Source organism: Alligator sinensis, unplaced genomic scaffold, assembly GCF_000455745.1.
Source record: "Alligator sinensis unplaced genomic scaffold, ASM45574v1 scaffold909_1, whole genome shotgun sequence".
Lineage (NCBI taxonomy): Eukaryota > Metazoa > Chordata > Crocodylia > Alligatoridae > Alligator > Alligator sinensis.
This window is the reverse complement of record NW_005842862.1, coordinates 198441-217696: the sequence shown is the minus strand read 5'-3', so window position 1 is coordinate 217696 and position 19256 is coordinate 198441. Positions and strand designations below refer to the sequence as shown.

The 19256-nt window shown below is 49.5% G+C and overlaps 1 protein-coding gene across 1 annotated transcript; it reads left to right on the top strand.

Annotated features, from left to right (window-relative positions):
* Positions 1-6625: 6625 nt before the first annotated feature.
* Positions 6626-7564, top strand: LOC102376242 (olfactory receptor 10Q1-like). The gene has a single exon (XM_006035646.1). It carries the CDS (start codon positions 6626-6628, stop codon positions 7562-7564), a length of 939 nt encoding a protein of 312 aa, XP_006035708.1.
* The last annotated feature ends 11692 nt before the right edge of the window (positions 7565-19256 follow it).

The following is a 19256-nucleotide window of genomic DNA, read 5'->3' as shown; positions in this document are numbered from 1 at the left end:
CTGTTTGAAGAACCTGAAGGGCTGATTTCCCTCTGCTCCATCCTGAGAGCTGTCTCTGATAGCAGCAGGTAGGTAGACACAGGCTCTGATCTGGTGAAAGCTGGAACAACAGTTGGACAAAATTAAGGGCATCAGGTGCCATTCTTAGGTCTGAAGAATAAGCAGACATAGGATGAGCTAAATATCAGGGAAAGGACTCCATACAAATAAATGCAAACAGTTGGCATGGAGGGATGGAGGACGGTAGTGCGGTACTTATTTTGTCATCTAAGGGTGCTTCTTTACATCTGCTCACAGTCCCCTCCATCCCTCCAAACACACAGAGAACCTCTGTACATGGCATGTGGCAGATGGGGGAAGACACAGGCAGCACAGCAGCAGATAGGGCAGGAAGCATAAGGCAGAGCAACAGATAGGGCAAGGAGCGTGGCTGAAATGCCACCGTCTGTGTCCCTCTCCAGAAACCTGTCTCTGCCAGCGTGAGAGGCGGGTATTGAATTCCTCAGGGCGGGGGGTCTGCCTCCCTGCCTACATGACAAAAGCCTGGTGCCTGGGAGGCAGATGCTCTGCTCACCTGGGAAGGGGTAGGGAAAAGCCCCGCTCACTGGCCCAGGTAGCCAGTGATGCATTTTTTAATTGGTTGGCTAGTGGCCAGCGCTGGCAGCTGCGATTGGACGGGGCTGCTGAGGTCGAAGAGGTTATTTAAAGGCCTGGGCCAGGAAGAAGGAAAGCCTTTAGCCATGTGGTCACCCAGGTGAATCTGAAACTGGCTCTCTCCTCATACCCACATGCTCAAAGAGTGATCTGCCTCCAGAGGAGAACTCCAACCACCTCTGGATGATGCGTGTGAGTAAGGTACTCGAGATCTGACTAGATATTTAGCTTACAGTAACTCAGATGCGAGATATAAGGCTACCTCAGCCATACTGGTTTGCTCTATGGGATTCCTCTGATATTTCTATGACATTGCTCTACCTTTTACCCCGTTTTCGCCCTACCCCCTGTAATCAATAAAGTTCTCCTTGTGACCGGTGTGGGAGACTTATTGAGGGGTGGGTCTAAATTATGCCAAGGAGGCCCCTTAGGTCTGTGGACTAAAGGAGACTTTTCTAATAAGCCCCTGACTTGGGGGAAGTGCCCCAAGTGCCTGTATTGGGTCTAGTACCCATTGGACGATCAGGCCTGTGTTTTCCAAGGTGCGCAGAGCCAGAAGTGAGTCCAGAGCCTTGGATGGTGGCAGCGGGAACCCCAGGCTAGCGGGTGTGCTCCAGGGAAGGGGTTGGCCAGACGTGAGGCACCCCAGGGAGGCACTTGGAGCCTGGAAGGTGGTCAGGCGCAGTGAGGTGGGCAGCTCAATGCAGGAGCGCCCCCTACTGGCCTGCCACAAGGAGTACAATGCAGGAAACAGGAAGTAGAGCAGCAGATAGGGCAGAGGGAGAGCATTGGAGTCACATTTAGGGAGGTTGCAGAGTGAATTTCTGGCACACTTGCCAAAAAAGGTTTGCCCCACACTGATTTAGGAGTAGCAATGCCTGGAGTGTGTTGTGAAAAGCAACAGTTGGAAGCCAGGAAGATCCCCAGATATGCATCACTCAGAGGCCAGGGTCAGAGACTCAAAGGAGGCAGGGGCCAGAGACCCAGAGCCAGAGACTCAAAGAAGAGCTCTGCAGTCCACAGCAGATGGAGAATGAAGCATAGCTCCACAACCAGCTTGGTTATGAACAGGATTAAAGGTCTGGGCAAGTTTATGAGGAGATACAATGGTATAAGGGGAATTCTGGATCTCTGGTGTTAAGGTGTGTGATGCATGGAGTTGTGTTTGCAGCCTCCAGGTTGCAGAACAGAGTGGAGGGTGTTTGGCTCTCCCATGCTTATGGACATTGCTGGTTGCTGCATAGGTTGAGAAGAAATTCTCTATTGCTTTATTTACATGGGTAGAGGTAGGATTTTGAAAAGGGGGGGTGCAGATGGTGAAGGGCATCATCACATGTAACACAACACATTTTTCTCCCGTTAAAAAAAATAGAAGCTTTACTAATATGCCAGGGGTCTGGGGCTGTATTATTCTATTTAAGAGTGAGGCAAAAACAAATATAACTTGATTGGAACAGGAATTAGTGTGCTATGTCATATATTCCATATAACAAACACAACAAACTAGGCAAAAAACAATCAAAAGCTGTTGTTTCATTAGTCAGGTAGTTGCTAGAATTAAATATACATCTCTCCTTCATATTCATAAAACAGAATCAGGCAAGGTTCTTTGGGTAGATGTGATATCTTTTATTAGACCAACTGAGTAGTTGGGAAAAAGTTCTTTACAAGCTTTTGGGTGCAATCACCCTTTTTCAGGCATAGGGAGTCTCTGCTCTTCTGAGACTCCAAGGAATGAGAGAAGCTAGAAGTGTGATAGGATGTCAGTTAGAATGCAAATAGGTGGAAATTAGGAAAACAAAAGGTAGAGAAGGGAAGGGAGCGGGGGAAAAAGCCAAAGGTAAGTAAGGGAGACTGTACTATAGCCGTTTTCAAGGTTGAAAAGAGGCTGACTGTGATAATGTGAAAAAGTAAATAGCTGGATATTAGGAAGACAAAGGGTAGAAAAGAAGGGGAGGGGAGGAAGAGGAGGAAATAAAAATGTAAAAGGTCAGGTACCTGGTGAATCAGCTGTCAGGCAGGTCGTAATGTATCATAAATCCAATGTCTGTATTGAGTCCATGATTTTTTGTATTTAGTAGATTTATGAAGTGAAGTTCATAGGCTCATCTATGAAAGGTGTTTTGAAAGTTCACTTTGAGGATTAGGACTGAGAGATCAGAGGGTGAGTGATTATCTTGTCAGAAGTGTGCCTCCGCAGATAACTGGGTATTCTTGTCCATGAATGCCATGTGCCCCTGGAGGCTGTGGGGGGTACGGCAACCTCTTGCAGGTGTTGGTGGTGGTGTCGGCGGCGGGGGTGTGGTGGCGGTGAGCAGGGAGTTCCTGTAGGCAGCTGCGGTGGTGTCGGTGGTGGGCCGAATGGGGAGCCCCCACAGGTGGCCGTCGGGGGGATCATCTGCGGGAGGGGAGAGGGGTTGGCGAGCGCTGACCAGTGGTCAGCTACCACCCACAGACACTGCTGGTAGCATTGGCAGCAGCCAGCAGCAATTGGGGACCACCCGCAGATGCTGCCGGTGGTATCGGCGGCAAGGTGGGGGGTTGGTGAGCAATGACCAGCTGCAGGCATTGCCAGCAGCATCGGCATTGCTTTTTGTAGGGGGTGCACGTGTACTACGTGTTGCCAATGTTCTTGTGTTCAGTAGATTTTTGGTGTGTGTTCATTCTGGTATGCAGTTATTGTTTGGTTTCTCCTACATATTTTCTATCAGGGCATCTGGTGCACTGGATAGGTTATATAACATTTCTGGAGGTGCAGATGTAGGATCCAGGAATGATGATGGTTCATTTGTGGGCATGTGGTTATTGTGGGAGTGGTGAAGATGTGCTGGCAGGTTCTTCATTTCTGGCATGGTCTGGATCCATTCGGTGTGGTTTGCGTCATAGGGAGTCTGCTTCTGGTTAGTGAGGTTCAGTGCTTGTTTAAAAGCTAGGATGGGTGGTTCTGGGAAGATCTTTTTAAGAATTGGGTCTTCTTCTAGTATGGGTTGCAATTGTTTGAGGATTTTCTGTGTAGGTTCTTGGGAAGGGTGATATGTCATAACTAATGGTGTGCTATTCATGGGGATTTTCTTTTTGTATACTGCAGCAAATCTTCACATGGTATCCGGGTGGCTCTTTCAAAAGTGTGATCTATCTCTCTGTTGGGTGAAGGCCCTTTTGAGATTTGTGAGGTGGTGATCATGGGTCTTCTCCTTGGTGCAAATTCAGTGGTATCAGAAAGCGTGGCTGTATATTACAGCTTTCTTGTTGTGTTTTAGGGTGACTGCTGGTTCTGTGTAGATATGTATGTTGGTCCATGGGTTTCTTGTATATGGTGGTTTGAATTTACCATTTTGGATATCGATCATGGTGTCCAAAATGGAAATGCTGGTGTTAGAGTATTCAAGCGATAGTCTGATGGAGGGGTGATGATTGTTAAATGTTTGGTGGAAATCAATCAGAGACTGCAGGGTTTTGGTCCAAATGATGAAGATGTCATCTATGTATCTCAGGTATAGTAAGGATTTGATGGTGCAGTTCTTGAGGAATTTTTCTTCCAAGTGGGCCATTAAAAGGTTGGCATATTGTGGGGCCATTTTGGTGCCCATAGCTGTGCTCATGGTCTGGAGGAAAAGTTGGTTCTTGAAACTGTAATTGTTGTGTGTGAGGATGAAATATATGAGTTCAGTGATATCCTGAGGTCTGTACTCTGAGTTGTAATCTTGCTCTTATAAATATGTGAGGCAGGCTTGGATGTCATTCTGGTGTGGGATGTTGCTGTGTAAGCTAATGACATCCATGGTGGCTAGGAGGGTATAGCTGGGAAGGTGGTCTATGTTTTTGAGTTTTTGCAGGAAGTCTGTTGTGCCTTGGATAAAACTCGGTTTTTGGGTGATGAATGATTTTAGGATGGATTTGATGAAACCTGATATTTCTTCTGTTAGGGTTTCATGGTTAGAAATTATAGGTCTGCTGGGGTTCCCTTGTTTGTGGATTTTAGGGAGCATGTAAAAAGTTCCTGGATTGGGTAGTAGAGGGATAAGGGTCTGAAGTTTTTCTTGTAGTTCAGATGGAAATGAAGTAATGGTGGTTTTGAGTTTTAAGGTGAAAAGGGGAGTTAGATATTCCTGTACTTTTAATAGTATGTAGTATCAGAGAGTTGTCTGTTGGCTTCTTGTATGTAGTCTTCACAGTTAAGGATAACTATAGCTCCTCCTTTATCTGCTGGCTTTATTACTATTTGGTTGTTGGATCTTAGAGATTCTATGGTCCTTCTTTCTGAGAGGGAGCGGTTGTTATAGGGATGTTTGTTGTCGAGTATTTCATTGTTCATTCTTTCTCTGAAGCAGTCAATGTAGCAGTCAAGGTTTGAATTTCACCCACTGTAAGGTGCCCAGTCTGAGGCCTTCTTGAGCATGTTGGTAGTACATCCAATGCCTCACTTAAAATTATATCCACACCCGAGTGAATGTTCACCTGAGTTAATGTTTCCACAACTGAGTTAAAGTTTTTAGTTAGAATTGAAAACAGTTTTCAGGGCTGCAAAATAGGAATTATATTATCAGGAGCAAATAACAGCAGCAGACTGGCAGAGAAAGCCTAGCTTGATTAATAGAACACCATTAAAAAGGAGAGAGGTGTGCAGGCCGCCTCCCGATCCCGTCCATGTCACCATGTGCGAGCTGGGAGCGAAATGCGGACCCGTCTTTGTGCACGCGGGCTGTGGCCAGCAGCCCGGGCATGCGGGGTCAGAAGGGACCGCGGGGCGGCAAGGAACGCACGGGCTAGAATTAGTTACCGAGGCATAGTGGTTGATTTAAAGATTATTTACTTACACCCAAGATGGTCACGGTGTAGGCTGGACAGTTTCCAGGTTCAGCTCCGCTTATATCCCCCCTCCCTCTCGGACTCCAATTGCTTTCTCTCCAACTTGGGCGGAAACCACCCAAGCTCTTTATACGGCTAGCAAGCCAATTGCTAGACGCCACATGTGCATAATTCAACACAAGCCAATAATGGGGCTCGAATTAAAATACACCCGAACGCACCTTTGCACCGTGCATTTCTGAGATGCAAAAGAAATGCACCATGCAAAGAAAGCTATAAATAGGCGGGAAAATTCTCCGTTGCACCGGAGTTCTCCTTTGCAGCAGAGAACTCCACCGTGCAAAGAAGCTGCAATTTGGCGGGAAAATAATTTAGCAGTGCCGAAGCACACACAAAACAAAAATCACAACTTTGGGTTGCGACAAGAGGGTGGTTAGTACTTGTGGAATGAAGAGTTCAGAAGGAATATGGTAGATTATAATGAGCTATGAAGTTAACTGAGGAATCAAAGAGCTGCGGGTGCAACTGTACCACTGCATCCATCTTGGATTCCCCCTGTTGCATAAGGGCTATTTCTGATCTCCCTAAGAAGACTCGGGTGCAGCCAAACTTGGGGATTTTGACTGGAGTGTGCTGATATCTGTGCTGAGACTAAAAAAAGACCCTGGAGATTTCCCACTAGAGGTTCTTGCCCCTGCACTCAGTCAGAGAAGTCATCACTTGTAGACACAGGAAAGAATTTTACCCCATGGTCAAACTGGCACGGTCTATAATGTTTTTGCCTTTCTCCATTGCCATAGACTTCTCCTCTGGATCTCTGAGCACATTTAATAACTACTTTTATCTTGACAATGGCTTGACATTGACAGTGTCCTTGTTCCCCTGCTTTACTTTTGGTAAACTGATATTTCAGACATTGTGCTTGGTTGTTATATGAGAGAGCAATTCAAGGTTTTCAGACTAAGTTAGACAAACACTCTTCTAGGATGGCTTAGACAGGGATGGTCCTGCCATGAGCGGGGGGCTGGACTAGATGACCTCCTGAGCTCTCTCCCAGCCCTGCTTTCCTAGGATTCTCCTCGAAGGGTCTCTGTTTTCTCATCCTGTGACACTTTCTCTGCTCCTTCCACTCCCTTCTCAGGGGACAGCGCAGCACTGAGCGATGGAGCTGGACAATCAAACTTTCCAGACAGAATTCCTCCTCTTGGGCCTTTCAGAGCCGGGGCCCTGGCAGGCTGTGCTGTTCCCGGTCTGTTTTTGCATCTACCTAGCAGGGCTGGTGGGGAACCTGCTCCTTGTCTTCTTGGTAATAACTGATTCGCACCTGGACACCCCCATGTACTTTTTCCTTGGTAACTTCTCCTTCCTAGAGATCTGCTTCACATCAGTGACCGTGCCCAGGCTCCTAGCTAACACACTGGCAAGCATGAAGGCCATTTCTCTGCCTGGCTGCCTACTGCAGGTGTACTTCCTGCACTCCATGGGCTGCACAGAGTGCTTCCTCCTGGCTATAATGGCCTTTGACCGCTACCTGGCCATACACAGGCCCCTGCACTACAGCACCGTCATGACCAGGCGCCTCTGTGTGACCCTGGCGGCCACCACATGGATTGCCTGCCTCCTCTACTCCTCCCTCCACAGCGTGATCCTGTCTCAGCTCTCCTTCTGCAGGAGGTCCCAGGAAATCCATCACTACTTCTGCGATATTCCCGCTCTGCTGCAGGCAGCCTGCTCAGATGTTTCCCTTGGCAAGAGCGTGCTGCATGTTGCTGGCACAGTGGTGGTGGTCTGTCCCTTTGCCTGGACCTTGCTCTCCTATGTCCTCATCCTTGCAGCCATCCTGCACATCCGCTCTGCCCAGGGCCGAGCCAAAGCCTTCTCCACTTGCACCTCCCACCTTACCATGGTTCTGCTTTTCTACGGCACAGTCTCCATAGCGTATGTGCGGCCTCAGAGGAGCTGCTGCTCAGAGATGGACCGGCTGGTGTCACTGCTCTACACCATCGTGACTCCCACACTGAACCCCGTTGTGTACAGCCTGAGGAACAAGGAAGTGAAGGGAGCCCTGAAGAGCCTGCTGAGCCGGGCAGATCGCTCCTAGAGGACCCGCCCTGCCCTCTGTGTTGCTGCTTCTTGCTCCACCCCCATCTAGCCTCCATGATGGCTGCACCTGGTTTGCCTTCTCCCTGCCCACAACACCTGGAACTGGAGAATGACGCCCATGACTGCCCACCTGGGAACCCAGTTTCTTTCCCTGAGAGAAGTCACAGTTCCCTTCCACGTGTCCCTGGCCCTCTGCATCTCAGCACCTTCTGATTGTTTCTCTCTGTGCAGTGACCAGGAGTGGCCATTGCTTAGCTGTGTCTGGGTCAGTAAATCATATGGTGTCTTCACTGATCATCAGCATGGGGCTTCCAGCAGAACAGCTTGTGGGTGGGCAGTCACAGTTTTATTTCTTACCCATGTAGCTTTGCTGGCTACCGTCTGGGGAACACTGGGCAGAGAGTGATTGGTGACGTGGCCACCAGAATACTCTGATGTGCAGAACTTGAGGGGGATGTTGACCACCTGGAGACAGTCCAGAGAACTGAGGAAAGGGTGGAGGATATGCCAATGGATGAATGTTGATGCCAGAGTAACTCAGACTCCAACAAGCAAATGTTAGCAGTTGAAGTAATTCACCCTTGGAACAATGTGCCAAGAGCTGCGGTGAATTCTCTATTTTCAAATCAAGGTTGAATTTTTTTTTTCTTTTTCCTGAAAGATGCACCTGGCTTGAGCAGCAATTAATTCAGGGAAACCTCAATCCTGCCCATTGCCATTTTTAACTTTAGTTTAGTACTTAGAATGCCACCTCCCCTGCCCTTTCCGTTCCCTTGTTTGCTTTCCCCTTTTCCTATATTTTTCTGGCTTTCTCTTAATGCCCCAATCATATTTTCGAATGTCTAATTATTTTAAATGTCTTATTTTTTCAATTTTTAAAAAAATGGGCAAAGTAATGGAATTGCCAAAATTACTTTGATTTAATATCATTTAATTAATTTTACTTAATTTCCCATAGTACAAGGCCTACAAGCAATCCTGTCATGCTGACTTGGGTTGCCACTGGTCTCTTGAGTATTTTGGGACACACAAGCCCACCTTCCCCTACAAACTCCTGACCTGCTCCTCCTGGGCTTCTCTCCTGGCCTCTGCTACTCCCTGTAAACTGCCCTGCTGGAGACCTTCTGGAGTTGGGATCTGTGCTGCATGTGCTATGTGCATTTCAGGGGGCATAAACTATTCATGCCACAAGGGCAGCCTTTGGGCTCCGTTGCCAGAAGGCTACAGGGACTGAGAGGTGTGGATTTGCATTGTTCCCCAGGTTCCCCATGTATTGTGCATTTGCACCAATACATGGGGAACATGCTGCTGCATTTACCAAGGAGAAAATCTAGCTCCCTCCTCCCTGGTTCTGCAGAGTCCTGCTGTTCCTTTACATGCAATGCTGGTCCATGTCACATTGCTCCAGTCACAAGCCTGACCCTTTTCTGTATTTTTATGAATGATTTAGTGTCTTTGTTTAGTAATGGAGCCATTTCTTTGTTCCTCGTATTGTTAATAAACTCTTTATATGAGCCATGGGCTTCCCCTGATGTCTTTGCTTCCCTTCATATGTTAGTAATCCTTTATTTGCCTCAGCACAGAGTGGTAAGGACTGTTATGGGACATTTGCCTTCCACTGTAGCCCTGGGGCCTGATCTCTTCCTATGACCAACCAAGCATCTTTTACCAAGCAATTTCCCTGGGAATGGAGGAGCCTAACAATTGTGGTGCCCTGGTTGCTTCTGCTCCCTGCCTGTACATTCTGTAGTTTGAGAGGCCTTTAGTTTGTGGTACGGTGCCACAGGAAGGACCTTTGTGTGTTGCAGTGTGCAGAACAATCCTTCTGCATCCTTTGGGACTTAACCCCTGTGACACTATTGTGATTGCAGGAGACGGCTCAGTGGCACAGGCACGCCCTTCCCATCATAGGTCCATGTTTATACAAAGGGAGAGTGAGGGGAGAACCCACTCTGGGCTCCAGCTTTCGCTTAGTGCCAGCCCACAACTTTGTACTCTTGGTGCTGCATCTGCAATACCACACTTTGTTTGCTGGTTGTCTCAGAAGAACTACTTCTAACCTCCATGGCTGCTAGGTTTGCCATTCTCAAGGTCTTGCTCTCAGTGCCAGGTGTCCATGCTGTACAGTGACTGTTTAGTGCATAAAGAGTCCTGGCAGTCGGGACTGGACCCTGGCCTCCTCTCCCAGCTGCATGCCCAAGCCCCTTAGTTCCACAGTCAGGCTCCCTCCCTCTTGCTTCCTGGACTGTTTATGCCTTTTGCATCACCTCTTCCATGAATAAAATGGGCCAACAACATTGGGAGAAGGGGCCTGAAACTGCCCTCTTCCCAGGGCAGCATCCACTGAGTCACACTCCTGCTCTCTTTCTGGCCCCTGACCCTCTCCCCTTTGGCTGCCCAGCTCCAGCAGAAGGATTGGAGAGTGCTTCCTGCCCTGCCTAGTATCAGCTGGTTGGATGGGGACATGTTTAGCTCTAGCTAGCAGGCCTTGGGGTGGTAGAGCACTGACCTGGGAAATAGGCAACCTCTTCAGTTGAATAGGTGGCTGCCTTGGGTGGGATTTGAGCATGCGCAGGTGCCAAAGCTTCTTCTGAAGCAGACTTAGGAGTGTCTGCACTAAGGGTGTCTGCTACTGAGGAACAGGCCATCAAGAAAACCATAAACTACTTTGCCAGAAAACACAGCAGAGCCCCATTGATATCAGGCCCCACCACCTGGGTACTCCCTGTGACTTCTGGTGCCTGGGTGGGAGTTCATAGATGAGCCAGTGCAAAGAGGCTGTCAGAAAAGGGGATGCACAGAAGGAAAGGAGGAGGAAGGCAGGATGAGAAGAGACTGAGAGTCTGGAGGGAGAACAGCCACAGCTGCTTCCCTGACTAGGACTTGGCCTGGTTGTTGGCCTGGCATTGAGACCCAGGCGCTCCACCTGCTGTACTGTGAAGCCCGTTGGGGTCTCGGGGCAGCCATGATGCCCCTGGTGGCTTTGTGACTGTGCCCCACCCTGGCCATAGGGTACTTTCCCTTCTTGTCTGCCACGCCTGATGGAATAAAACAATGTTAATAGGGAGGCTGCCCATGGGCCTTCATGTGGCCCCAATACAACTGGACCCCCACTGGGGCTCCCCAGTGCCCTACTGCCCTCTACTGCTCCCAGGGCCCTCACTGGGCCTCTCTGGTTAATCCTGCACTGCAGGGCACCTAAAGCCATAGGGACTAATTGTGTGGCTCCAATCCTCCCTGAAACCACACCCCAAGCCTCGCAGGTGTTATAGTAATTCATAGATTTATAGATTGTAAGACTGGAAGGGACCTCAGAAGATCATCGGGTCCAGCCCCCTTCCATCAGGCATGAAAGACAACTGGGGTCAAGTGACCCCAGCAAGGTGCCTGTCCAGTCTCCTCTTGAAGATTTTTAGGGTAGGTGATTGCACCCCTCTGGAGGGAGCTTATTCCACAGTCTGGACACCCTAACTGTGAAGACGGTTTTCCTAATGTTGAGCCTCAAACAGTCGTACAGGAGTTTGTGACCATTACTCCTGGTTTTCCCCAGGGGTGCCGTGGTGAATAGTTGTTCACTGAACCCTTGATGTACTCCGCTGATGTGGTGGTAAGCTGCTACCAAGTCCCCTCTGTCTTCTCTTTTTCAGACTGAAGAGTCCCAGGTCCCTCATCCTTGCTTCGTATGGCTTGCTGTGCAAGTCTCTGATCATACAGGTGTCCCTTCTCAGGACTCTCTCAAGCTTTGCCACGTACTTGTTGAAGTGTGGTGCCCAGAACTGGATGCAGTACTCCAGCTGCAGTCTCACCAATGCCGAGTAGAGCAGAAGAATCACTTCCTTGGTTTTGCTGGAGATGTATGAATTGATACATGCCAGAGCATTATTTGCCCTGCTGGTCACAGCATTGCACTGCCAGCTCATGTTCATACTGTGGTCTATTATTAACCTTGGGTCCCTTTAATTCATGGTGCTGGTCAGTTTGGTGCTGCCAAGCCTGTAGGTGTGCAGGGGATTGTTTGTCCCCAGGTGGAGCACTTTACTTTTCCTGATGCTGAATTTCATCTGGTTCCAATCCACCCAACTTGCCAGCCTGTCTAGGTCTGCCTGTATCTGTAGCCTATCTTCAAGCATGACCATGCTTCCCCATAACTTGGTGTTGTCTACGAACTTGGCCAATAAGCTCTTCACCTCCACATCCAAATCACTAATAAAGATGTTGAAAAGAACTGGACCAAGCACTGACCCCTGAGGGACATTGCTGGCCGCTTCTCACCAGGATGACACAGATCCGTTCATTAGAACTCTCTGGGTCCTACCTCACAGCCAGCTTCCTACCCACCTAACTGTTGCACAGTTAAGCCCACAATTCTCCAATTTACTTATGAGAACATCATGGGATAACAGATCAAAGGCTTTTTGGAAGTCAAAGTATACAATATCAACCTCCTCTCTCTTATCCAGGTGGTGAGCTACCTGATCATAATAGGAGATGAGGTTGGTGAGACAGGATCTGTCCATGACGAAGCCATGCTGGCTGTTGTTCAGAATCCTTCCTTCTGCAAGACTATTGCACATAGGTGTCTTAATGAAGTTTTCTAGGATTTTCCCTGGGATAGAAGTTAGGATAATTGGCCTCCTCCCATTCTTGAAGATGGGCACAACATTGGCCCTCTTCCAGTCCTCAGGGACCTCTCTGGAGCACCATGAGTTTTGGAAGAGCTTCGCAGGGGTTCCATGATGACTTTGGGCAGCTCCTTCTGCACTCTTGGAGGAAGGTCATCTGGTCCTGCTGATTTATATATGTCTAATTTTTTTAATTGATCACATACCACTTATACAGCAATAGTAAGAAGACGATCATTCCTACCCTGCTTATTGTGTACCCTACCTTGGCCCAGTGAAATACCAAAGCAAAGAAGTCATTCAGGAGTTTAGTTTTCTCCTGAGTGCCAGTAACCAGCTGTCCTGATATATCACCTGCATGTTTCCTCCTCCAATTTGGACTCTCTCTCTCTCCTCTCAGACTTCAGCCCCTGCACCAAGCCTCTTTAACCCCTGCTGCTATTGTCTGTATATGTGTGCAAAGGAACCAATAAGTTGTCACCATCTCCCCTGTTCAGTAAAACTACTATCATTTATAACCCTGAGTTGGGTTGTGTTTTACTGAGCCCCGGTCCCTTCCCTCTTAAATTCCAGTCTCTGTCTCTCTCGGTTCCAGCCCCACCATTTTCCTGATCTCTCAATTCTATTTCCCCTTTCCTGACACCTCTCAGCTCCTCTCTGTTCCCGTTCTGCAGCCTCTTGGCCCCGTTGCTTTCTGCAGGCTCTCAGCCCCGCTCCCACTGCTTTTTGCCTCCTGCCACCTCTCCCCAATCTCTCTCTCTGCCTTCTCTTTCACTCTGTCTCTGTGTTCTCCAGCCTCCCCGCCACAGCCCCACTCCCAGTTTTCCTCTCCCCACATTCCTTTCAGCTCCCCTGTAGCCTCCTTGCTCCAGCTCCAGCCTCCAGGCTTTTCCCGGCATTGCTCCTTTGATCTGCTGCCTTTCTGCTTTCAGTTAACACCATTTAACCTTAAATTACCCCAACTACCCTCCAGTCTGCCAGTTCTAATCCCAGCACTGACAGCTTTCATCTCAGTTTCCACCAGCAGTAACCTAAAGTAACCCCAAACCTCAGCTTCTTAGCCCAGCTGTTTCTAGTCCACCAGTTCTAATCCCAGGCCCAGCAACTTTCAACTCCTACACTTTCCCTCTGTCTCTTACCTTAACCTTCCCCCAGGTATCCCAAGCACATACATACACACCACAACACCCAAGTTAGGAACTCACTTGTGTGTATATGTAGGTGAGTGGTATGCATGTGAACTGATATACATGTATGTTACTGTGTGCATGATATATGAATTAGTGATCCGTGTATGTGTATTGGGTGTGCAGGTATTGGTAATTGTTTGTGGTCTAATTTCTTTTGGTCTGTATAGCATGTGTAGGTGCTTGAATTGGTGATAGGTGTGCATTTGCCTAGGCTGGTAATTTTGGATGTGTATATGCCTGAATTGGTAGTGTGTGTGTGCACACCTGGTGGGGGTGCATGCATCTAGAGTGTGTGTATGCACCTAGTGTGTGTGTATGCACCTAACTGATTTTTGAGTGTGCGCGTGTGCAACCATGCCCTCCTGTCTAACCACTCAATATTGAGATCCTGAGAGTTGGCCTGACCCCACAGGGCAACAGTGCCTGAGCCCTCCAATTGAGAGCCTTGAATCCCTGCCACGCTGAAGGAGAACTATTCCCTCAGCCCCTGCAAGAGTGGCTTTCCTGGTGTCCCTATGTATAGAATGTTCTTGTATGTCAGTCCCTGGGCATGCTCCGATCAGTGTTTCTCCATCCCCCAGCAATCTTATTTTAAAGCCCTATCTAGGAGATCGGCCATCCTGGCCGAGAACAGGGACTTACCTTCCAATGTGAGGTGGATGCCATCCCTTCCCAGGAGTCCTCTCTCCCTGAAGTGCGTGCTGTTGCTGAGCAAACCAAAGGCCTCTCGGTGGCACCATCATCAGAATTGTCAGTTCACTTCCTTAATGTGCATCCTTTCCTCTTAGGACCATGGCCTGCAACTGGGAGCACAGAGGAAAAGACTACCTGGACCCTCAACCCCTTGAGCCCAGCTCCTCAAGCCGTGTAGTCGCTCATGACCTGATTTGGATTGCTCCTGCCATGTCATTTGTTCCCACATGGATGAGGAGCCTGGGGATCCTTTCCACAACATCTCAGCTGTGGGTCCCAGGGTGGCAGTAGACCTCATGGGCTAGGGGGTCTGGACAGCTGATGGGTCCCTTGGTGCCCTGCAGGAGGGACTCCTCCCCCCCCCACCCCTTGCACCCCACACTGCTTACCTTCCTCCTTCTCTGGTGTCACCATTGGAGCATCCTCATTAGGGCTGTGCGAAATTTCACCAGGTGTTTCATTTCAAAATTGTTTCGACACATTTTGAGCTCGAAACAGTGAAATCAAAATGAAACGAAAGGCTTCAAAACAGCTTCAAAATGAAACGAGGGCATTCGAAACATTTTGAAAGTTTTGAAATGTTTTGAGTTTCAAAGCCAGGCTTGCTTGTAGCTAAACAGAAACTTAGGAGAGGGAGGGGAAAGAAGGAGGAAGGACTACTTTGATATTGATGTGTAGTTAGCCAGTGACTGTGATCCTTCCCTGAAGTCCCTTCCAACCCCAGTGCTCTGGGGGTGGGATGGAAGAAAAGAATAAAAAGCATTGTTTGAACTGAGCTTTCTCTGTGCCTTCACACTTACAAGTGACACAAGTTTTGCTCTGAACAGTTTGAGGTGCAGTTTCCCAGAAACTGCATCTATCTCCTTGAAACTTGACAGACTTTGTGGCTTCAGCAGGGGCTACCCTCCCTGCTGTTTTCACCTGAATCAGGGAAGAAATGACAAAGTTTGATTATCCGTGTTAGCCTATGGGCAAAAGAAATGATTCCCCATTATAGCCAATGGGTGAAATGTCAAAACGCATTGAAACAGTGAAACCATTTTGATGAAATGAAACAAAACAGTGTTTTGAAAGGAAATGAAACATTGAAAAATAGCACTGTCCCTTTGAAGTGGTGAAATGGAAGTCAAAGTGAAACAGTGCTGTTTCACACAGCCCTACTCCGCATGTGTGGGGAGGGGAGCGTACCTGTTGTGCAGTGCCAGGGAAGGAGCAGCCATGGCCCTGCATTTCCTGGAGCGTGAGGTGACAGTCTTCAGTGTGGGCCCTGATGTGTACCTCCTCCTCCAGCTCCTGCACCCAGTCCTCCAGAGACTCTGTAGCAAGAAACCTTTTTGCCTGCCCCGCCTTCAAATGTGAAGCTCCTCCATATGGCAAAAGCCCCTTTTGCAGTATTTGTCCCCTTTTGGGGATGCTTTCTCTTTTCTATCCAGGATTCCCACATAGTAGGTGAGAGCTCTACCATTGAGCTATCAATGCTGGTGCTTCTGCTGGTAACTCCAGGGCTGTAGTCCTTCTAGGATCCCCCCTTTGTACTGTCCGCATGCTGAGTCAGATGCCTGGCTTCATGCCAGGGGTAGGAAAAACTCCAATCTCAAGCTGCTGCCCCAGCTTGGGGCTCAGTGCCTCCCGGCTCCGTCCTGGGCTCTCTCCTGTGCTTGGGAGCCCCTGCCTTCTGCCCTGGGGGATGTTGGGGCCCCAGGCCACCTGGTATGGGCCCAGGACCCTCTGTGTACTGACCTGTGTACTGGAGCCGGCCCTGTGCCATGGAGGGGAAGATGTGGTCGAGTCCCTGTCACCACCTGGAAATCCTTGCAGCTGGCCCCACCAGGGAATTCCCTGCATGCCACCTTCATCCCTGGGGGTGGGGGGAATTTCCCTCTACAGCTCCAGCTGGAGAGATTCCCCACATGCTGCCTACATGCTATAGGGAAGCTGCCCTCTGTAGCCTCGGCTAGAGGGATTCCCTGCATGCTGCCTGTGTGCCAGCTTCTGGGCTCTTCAGGGGCAACTGCTTCACCCTGCTGGTCAGCTCTCACCAGCTCTTTTAGGCCCCTTTTCTTCACCGTCCCTTGCTGAACTCTCCCCCCTGAGCCAGATGCACCACCACTTTTATCCCCCTCCAGGTGGCCGGCGGGCCAATCAGGGGACATGAGAGGTGAGTCTTCACTCAGGTCTGGTTTCTCTACCTGGCCCCTGGGTGGGTGAGTGGGGTGGGGGGGAAAGCTTTTCCCTTTTCAGGGGCCTGATTGGTGGGGAAAAGGAAACCCCACCCCGCAATCATTTTTGAACTTTACAAAACCCCTGGGCCCAAGCTGCCACCCACAAGTCTGCCACAATATAACATAAACATTAGCCCCTGGGCTATACCAAAAGGGGAAGAAGACCTCTGCCCCTCTAAGAGGGAAAGCTTTCCCTTACCATTCAGCTAGGATAGCCTCCCAGCCCTGGGCTATATTCTACTGGGCTCCATGAACCTCCCTGGGCATCCATAGGCAGCACTGTAGCTCCTTCAGGAGCCATGCTGCCAGGAGCTCTTCACCTTGTGACTTGAGCCTCAGCCTTATATCCTCCCAGCATAGGTGGTACAAGGGGTGGGGGATAATGGGGCTCATCCCCCCAAAACTCAGGGCAGCAGGTAGGGCCCCAGGGCATCCCAGTCACAGGCTCCTGCAGCAGGGTGGAAGGGGTGCACACATTCACATACCCTGTGCATCCAGGATCACAGCCGGCTCGGCAGGAAGGTAATATTCTTTCAGTCTCCTTTCTGCCTGGGCTTGTGGGGAGGGGGTAGATCAAGACCCCCACAGTGCAGGAGTGGGGTAGGGGCAGGAATAAATTGCCCCTGCTCTGCTCCCTGCTGCACTGTGGGGATTGCCACATGACCCAGCCTTGCCCAAGCCCCATTCATGGGGAATGGGGCCCCGGCCAGGCAGAGCAGCAGGTGGGGCCCCAGGGCAGCCCGGCCACAGGCTGCTGCAGCAGGGGGTGAGTAATTTACTCTAGAGTAACCCCACTCCACAGCATTTGCATGTGTAGATGCACCCACTGATACCCAGCAGGGAAGGATGCACTGAGAAGGCTTTGGATTCCTTGACCATGGCGCGCACTTCAGGGAGAGAGGACCCCTGGGAAGGGACAGCATCTACCTCATGAGGAAAGGTAAGTCCCTGTTCATGACCAGGATGGCTGATCTTCTGGACAGGGCTTTAAACTAAGATTTCTGTGGGGCTGGGGGTACACAAATTCAAACATGTCCAGGGACCAACATACAATTAATCCCTGTAGATAGGGACACTGGGAAAGCCACTGTTGTGGGAACTGAGGGAATAGTTCTCCATCAGTGGGACAGGAAGACAAGGGCCTCAGTGGAGGACTCAGGAGCCTATCTACTAACACCAGGAGCATGGGAAACAAGCAGGAGGACTAGTCCTCCTAATCTCCAGTGGGCATTATGATTTAGTAGGGATTATGAAGACCTGGTGGGACTCCTCACATGATTGGAGGATAGCTATAGAGGACTACACCCTGCCTAGAAGGGACCGGATGGGGAAGAAAGGTGGTGGTGTTGCTCTCTATGTGAAAGAGCAGTACACATCGTGGAAGGCCGACATCGGCTCCAAAAATGAATAGCTCAAAACCCTCTGGGTTAGGTTGCAGAGGGTGGGGGGAGGGGGGCATGGTGAGAGAGACCTAACTGTAGGTGTATACTACAGACCACCAAACCAGGGGGAGGAACTCAATCTGGAGTTCACCCAAGAATTGACTGAGGCTGCACATGCATGTGACATGGTCGTCATGGGCAATTTTAATTATCCAGACATCTCCTGGGAGGAACACTAGGCCAAGTTGGATTGGTCGCAATCCTTCCTGACCTGTGTTGAGGAGCAGTTCCTGACTGAGGAGGTGCATGGGCCAACCAGAGTGACGCTCTATTAGACTTGGTCCTGGCCAAAAGAGATGACCTGGTGACTGAGTTAAATATAGTGGGAAGTCTGGGTGACAGCGACCATAAAACCATCATGTTCACTGTCCAATGTAAGGCAGACAAATCTGATAGCAGGATTGAAGTCTTGGACTTCAAAAATGCAAATTTCAACAAGCTAGTTGGGGAAGTGCTGCAGGACCAGGGACCGAAGGCAAAAGATGTTCATGAAGAGTGGTTGTTCCTTAAGGACATGATCTTTGAACCACAAAGGAAGTCCATTCCCATGTGGAGGAAAGGTAGCAGAAGGGCTGGTAAGCCCTCTTGGCTAAACAGGGAAATCATGGTCCTCTTAAGAAAGAAGAAAGAGGCTTATAAACAATGGAAGCTCAGGGCAAGCCCCAAGGAGGACTAGTCCATGATGGCCCACAGAAAGGCTAAAGCAGGGACCAAACTTAGATTAGCAATGGGAATCATAGACAACAAGAAGTCCTTCTTTAGTACATAGGGAACAAGAGGAAAACAAATGGGAGTGTGGGGCCATTGCTCAACAACTCAGGAGAGCTGGTTACTGGCACCCAGGAGAATGCTGAACTCCTGAATGACTAGTTCGCCTCAGTCTTTCACTGGACCAAGGGGAAAAGAACTCTGGGTAGAGTACAGGATGAGCATGGTAGGAATAATCACCTTCCTACTATTGCTGTAGAATTGGTGTATGACCAATTAAAAAAATTAGACATATACAAGGCAGCAGGACCAGATGATCTTCATCTGAGAGTGCTGAAGGAGGTGACCAAAGTAATTGTGGAAGCCCTGGTGAAACTCTTCCACAACTCATGGCACTCTGGAGATGTCCTTGAGGACTGGAGAGGGCCAATGTTGTGGCCATCCACAAGAAGGGCAGGAGGGAGGACCCAGATAACTATAGGCCAATTAGCCTAATTTCCATCCTAGGGAAAATCCTAGAAAAGTTAATCAAGGAGTCTATGTGCAATAAGCTTGCAGATGGTAAGATTATGAATGACAGGCAACATGGCTTTGTTGCAGGCAGGGCCCGCCCATCTTATCCTGTGAAACCTGTGGCTGCAGGGGGCCTGTGTACAGCCACTTGCCACTCCCCTCACCCTGTGCCGCTGCCACTGGCTTCACATCAGATTGCTTGTCACCCCTCCACCCCACTCCGTCGCTGCCACCACCAGCTTCACATCCGGCCACTTGCCACCCCCCCACTCCTGCCAATGCCTCTGACACCAGCTTCAG

Coding starts and splice junctions, on each gene's coding strand:
- LOC102376242 (XM_006035646.1), top strand. CDS start 6,626: ATGGAGCTGGACAATCAAACTTTCCAGACAGAATTCCTCCTCTTGGGC.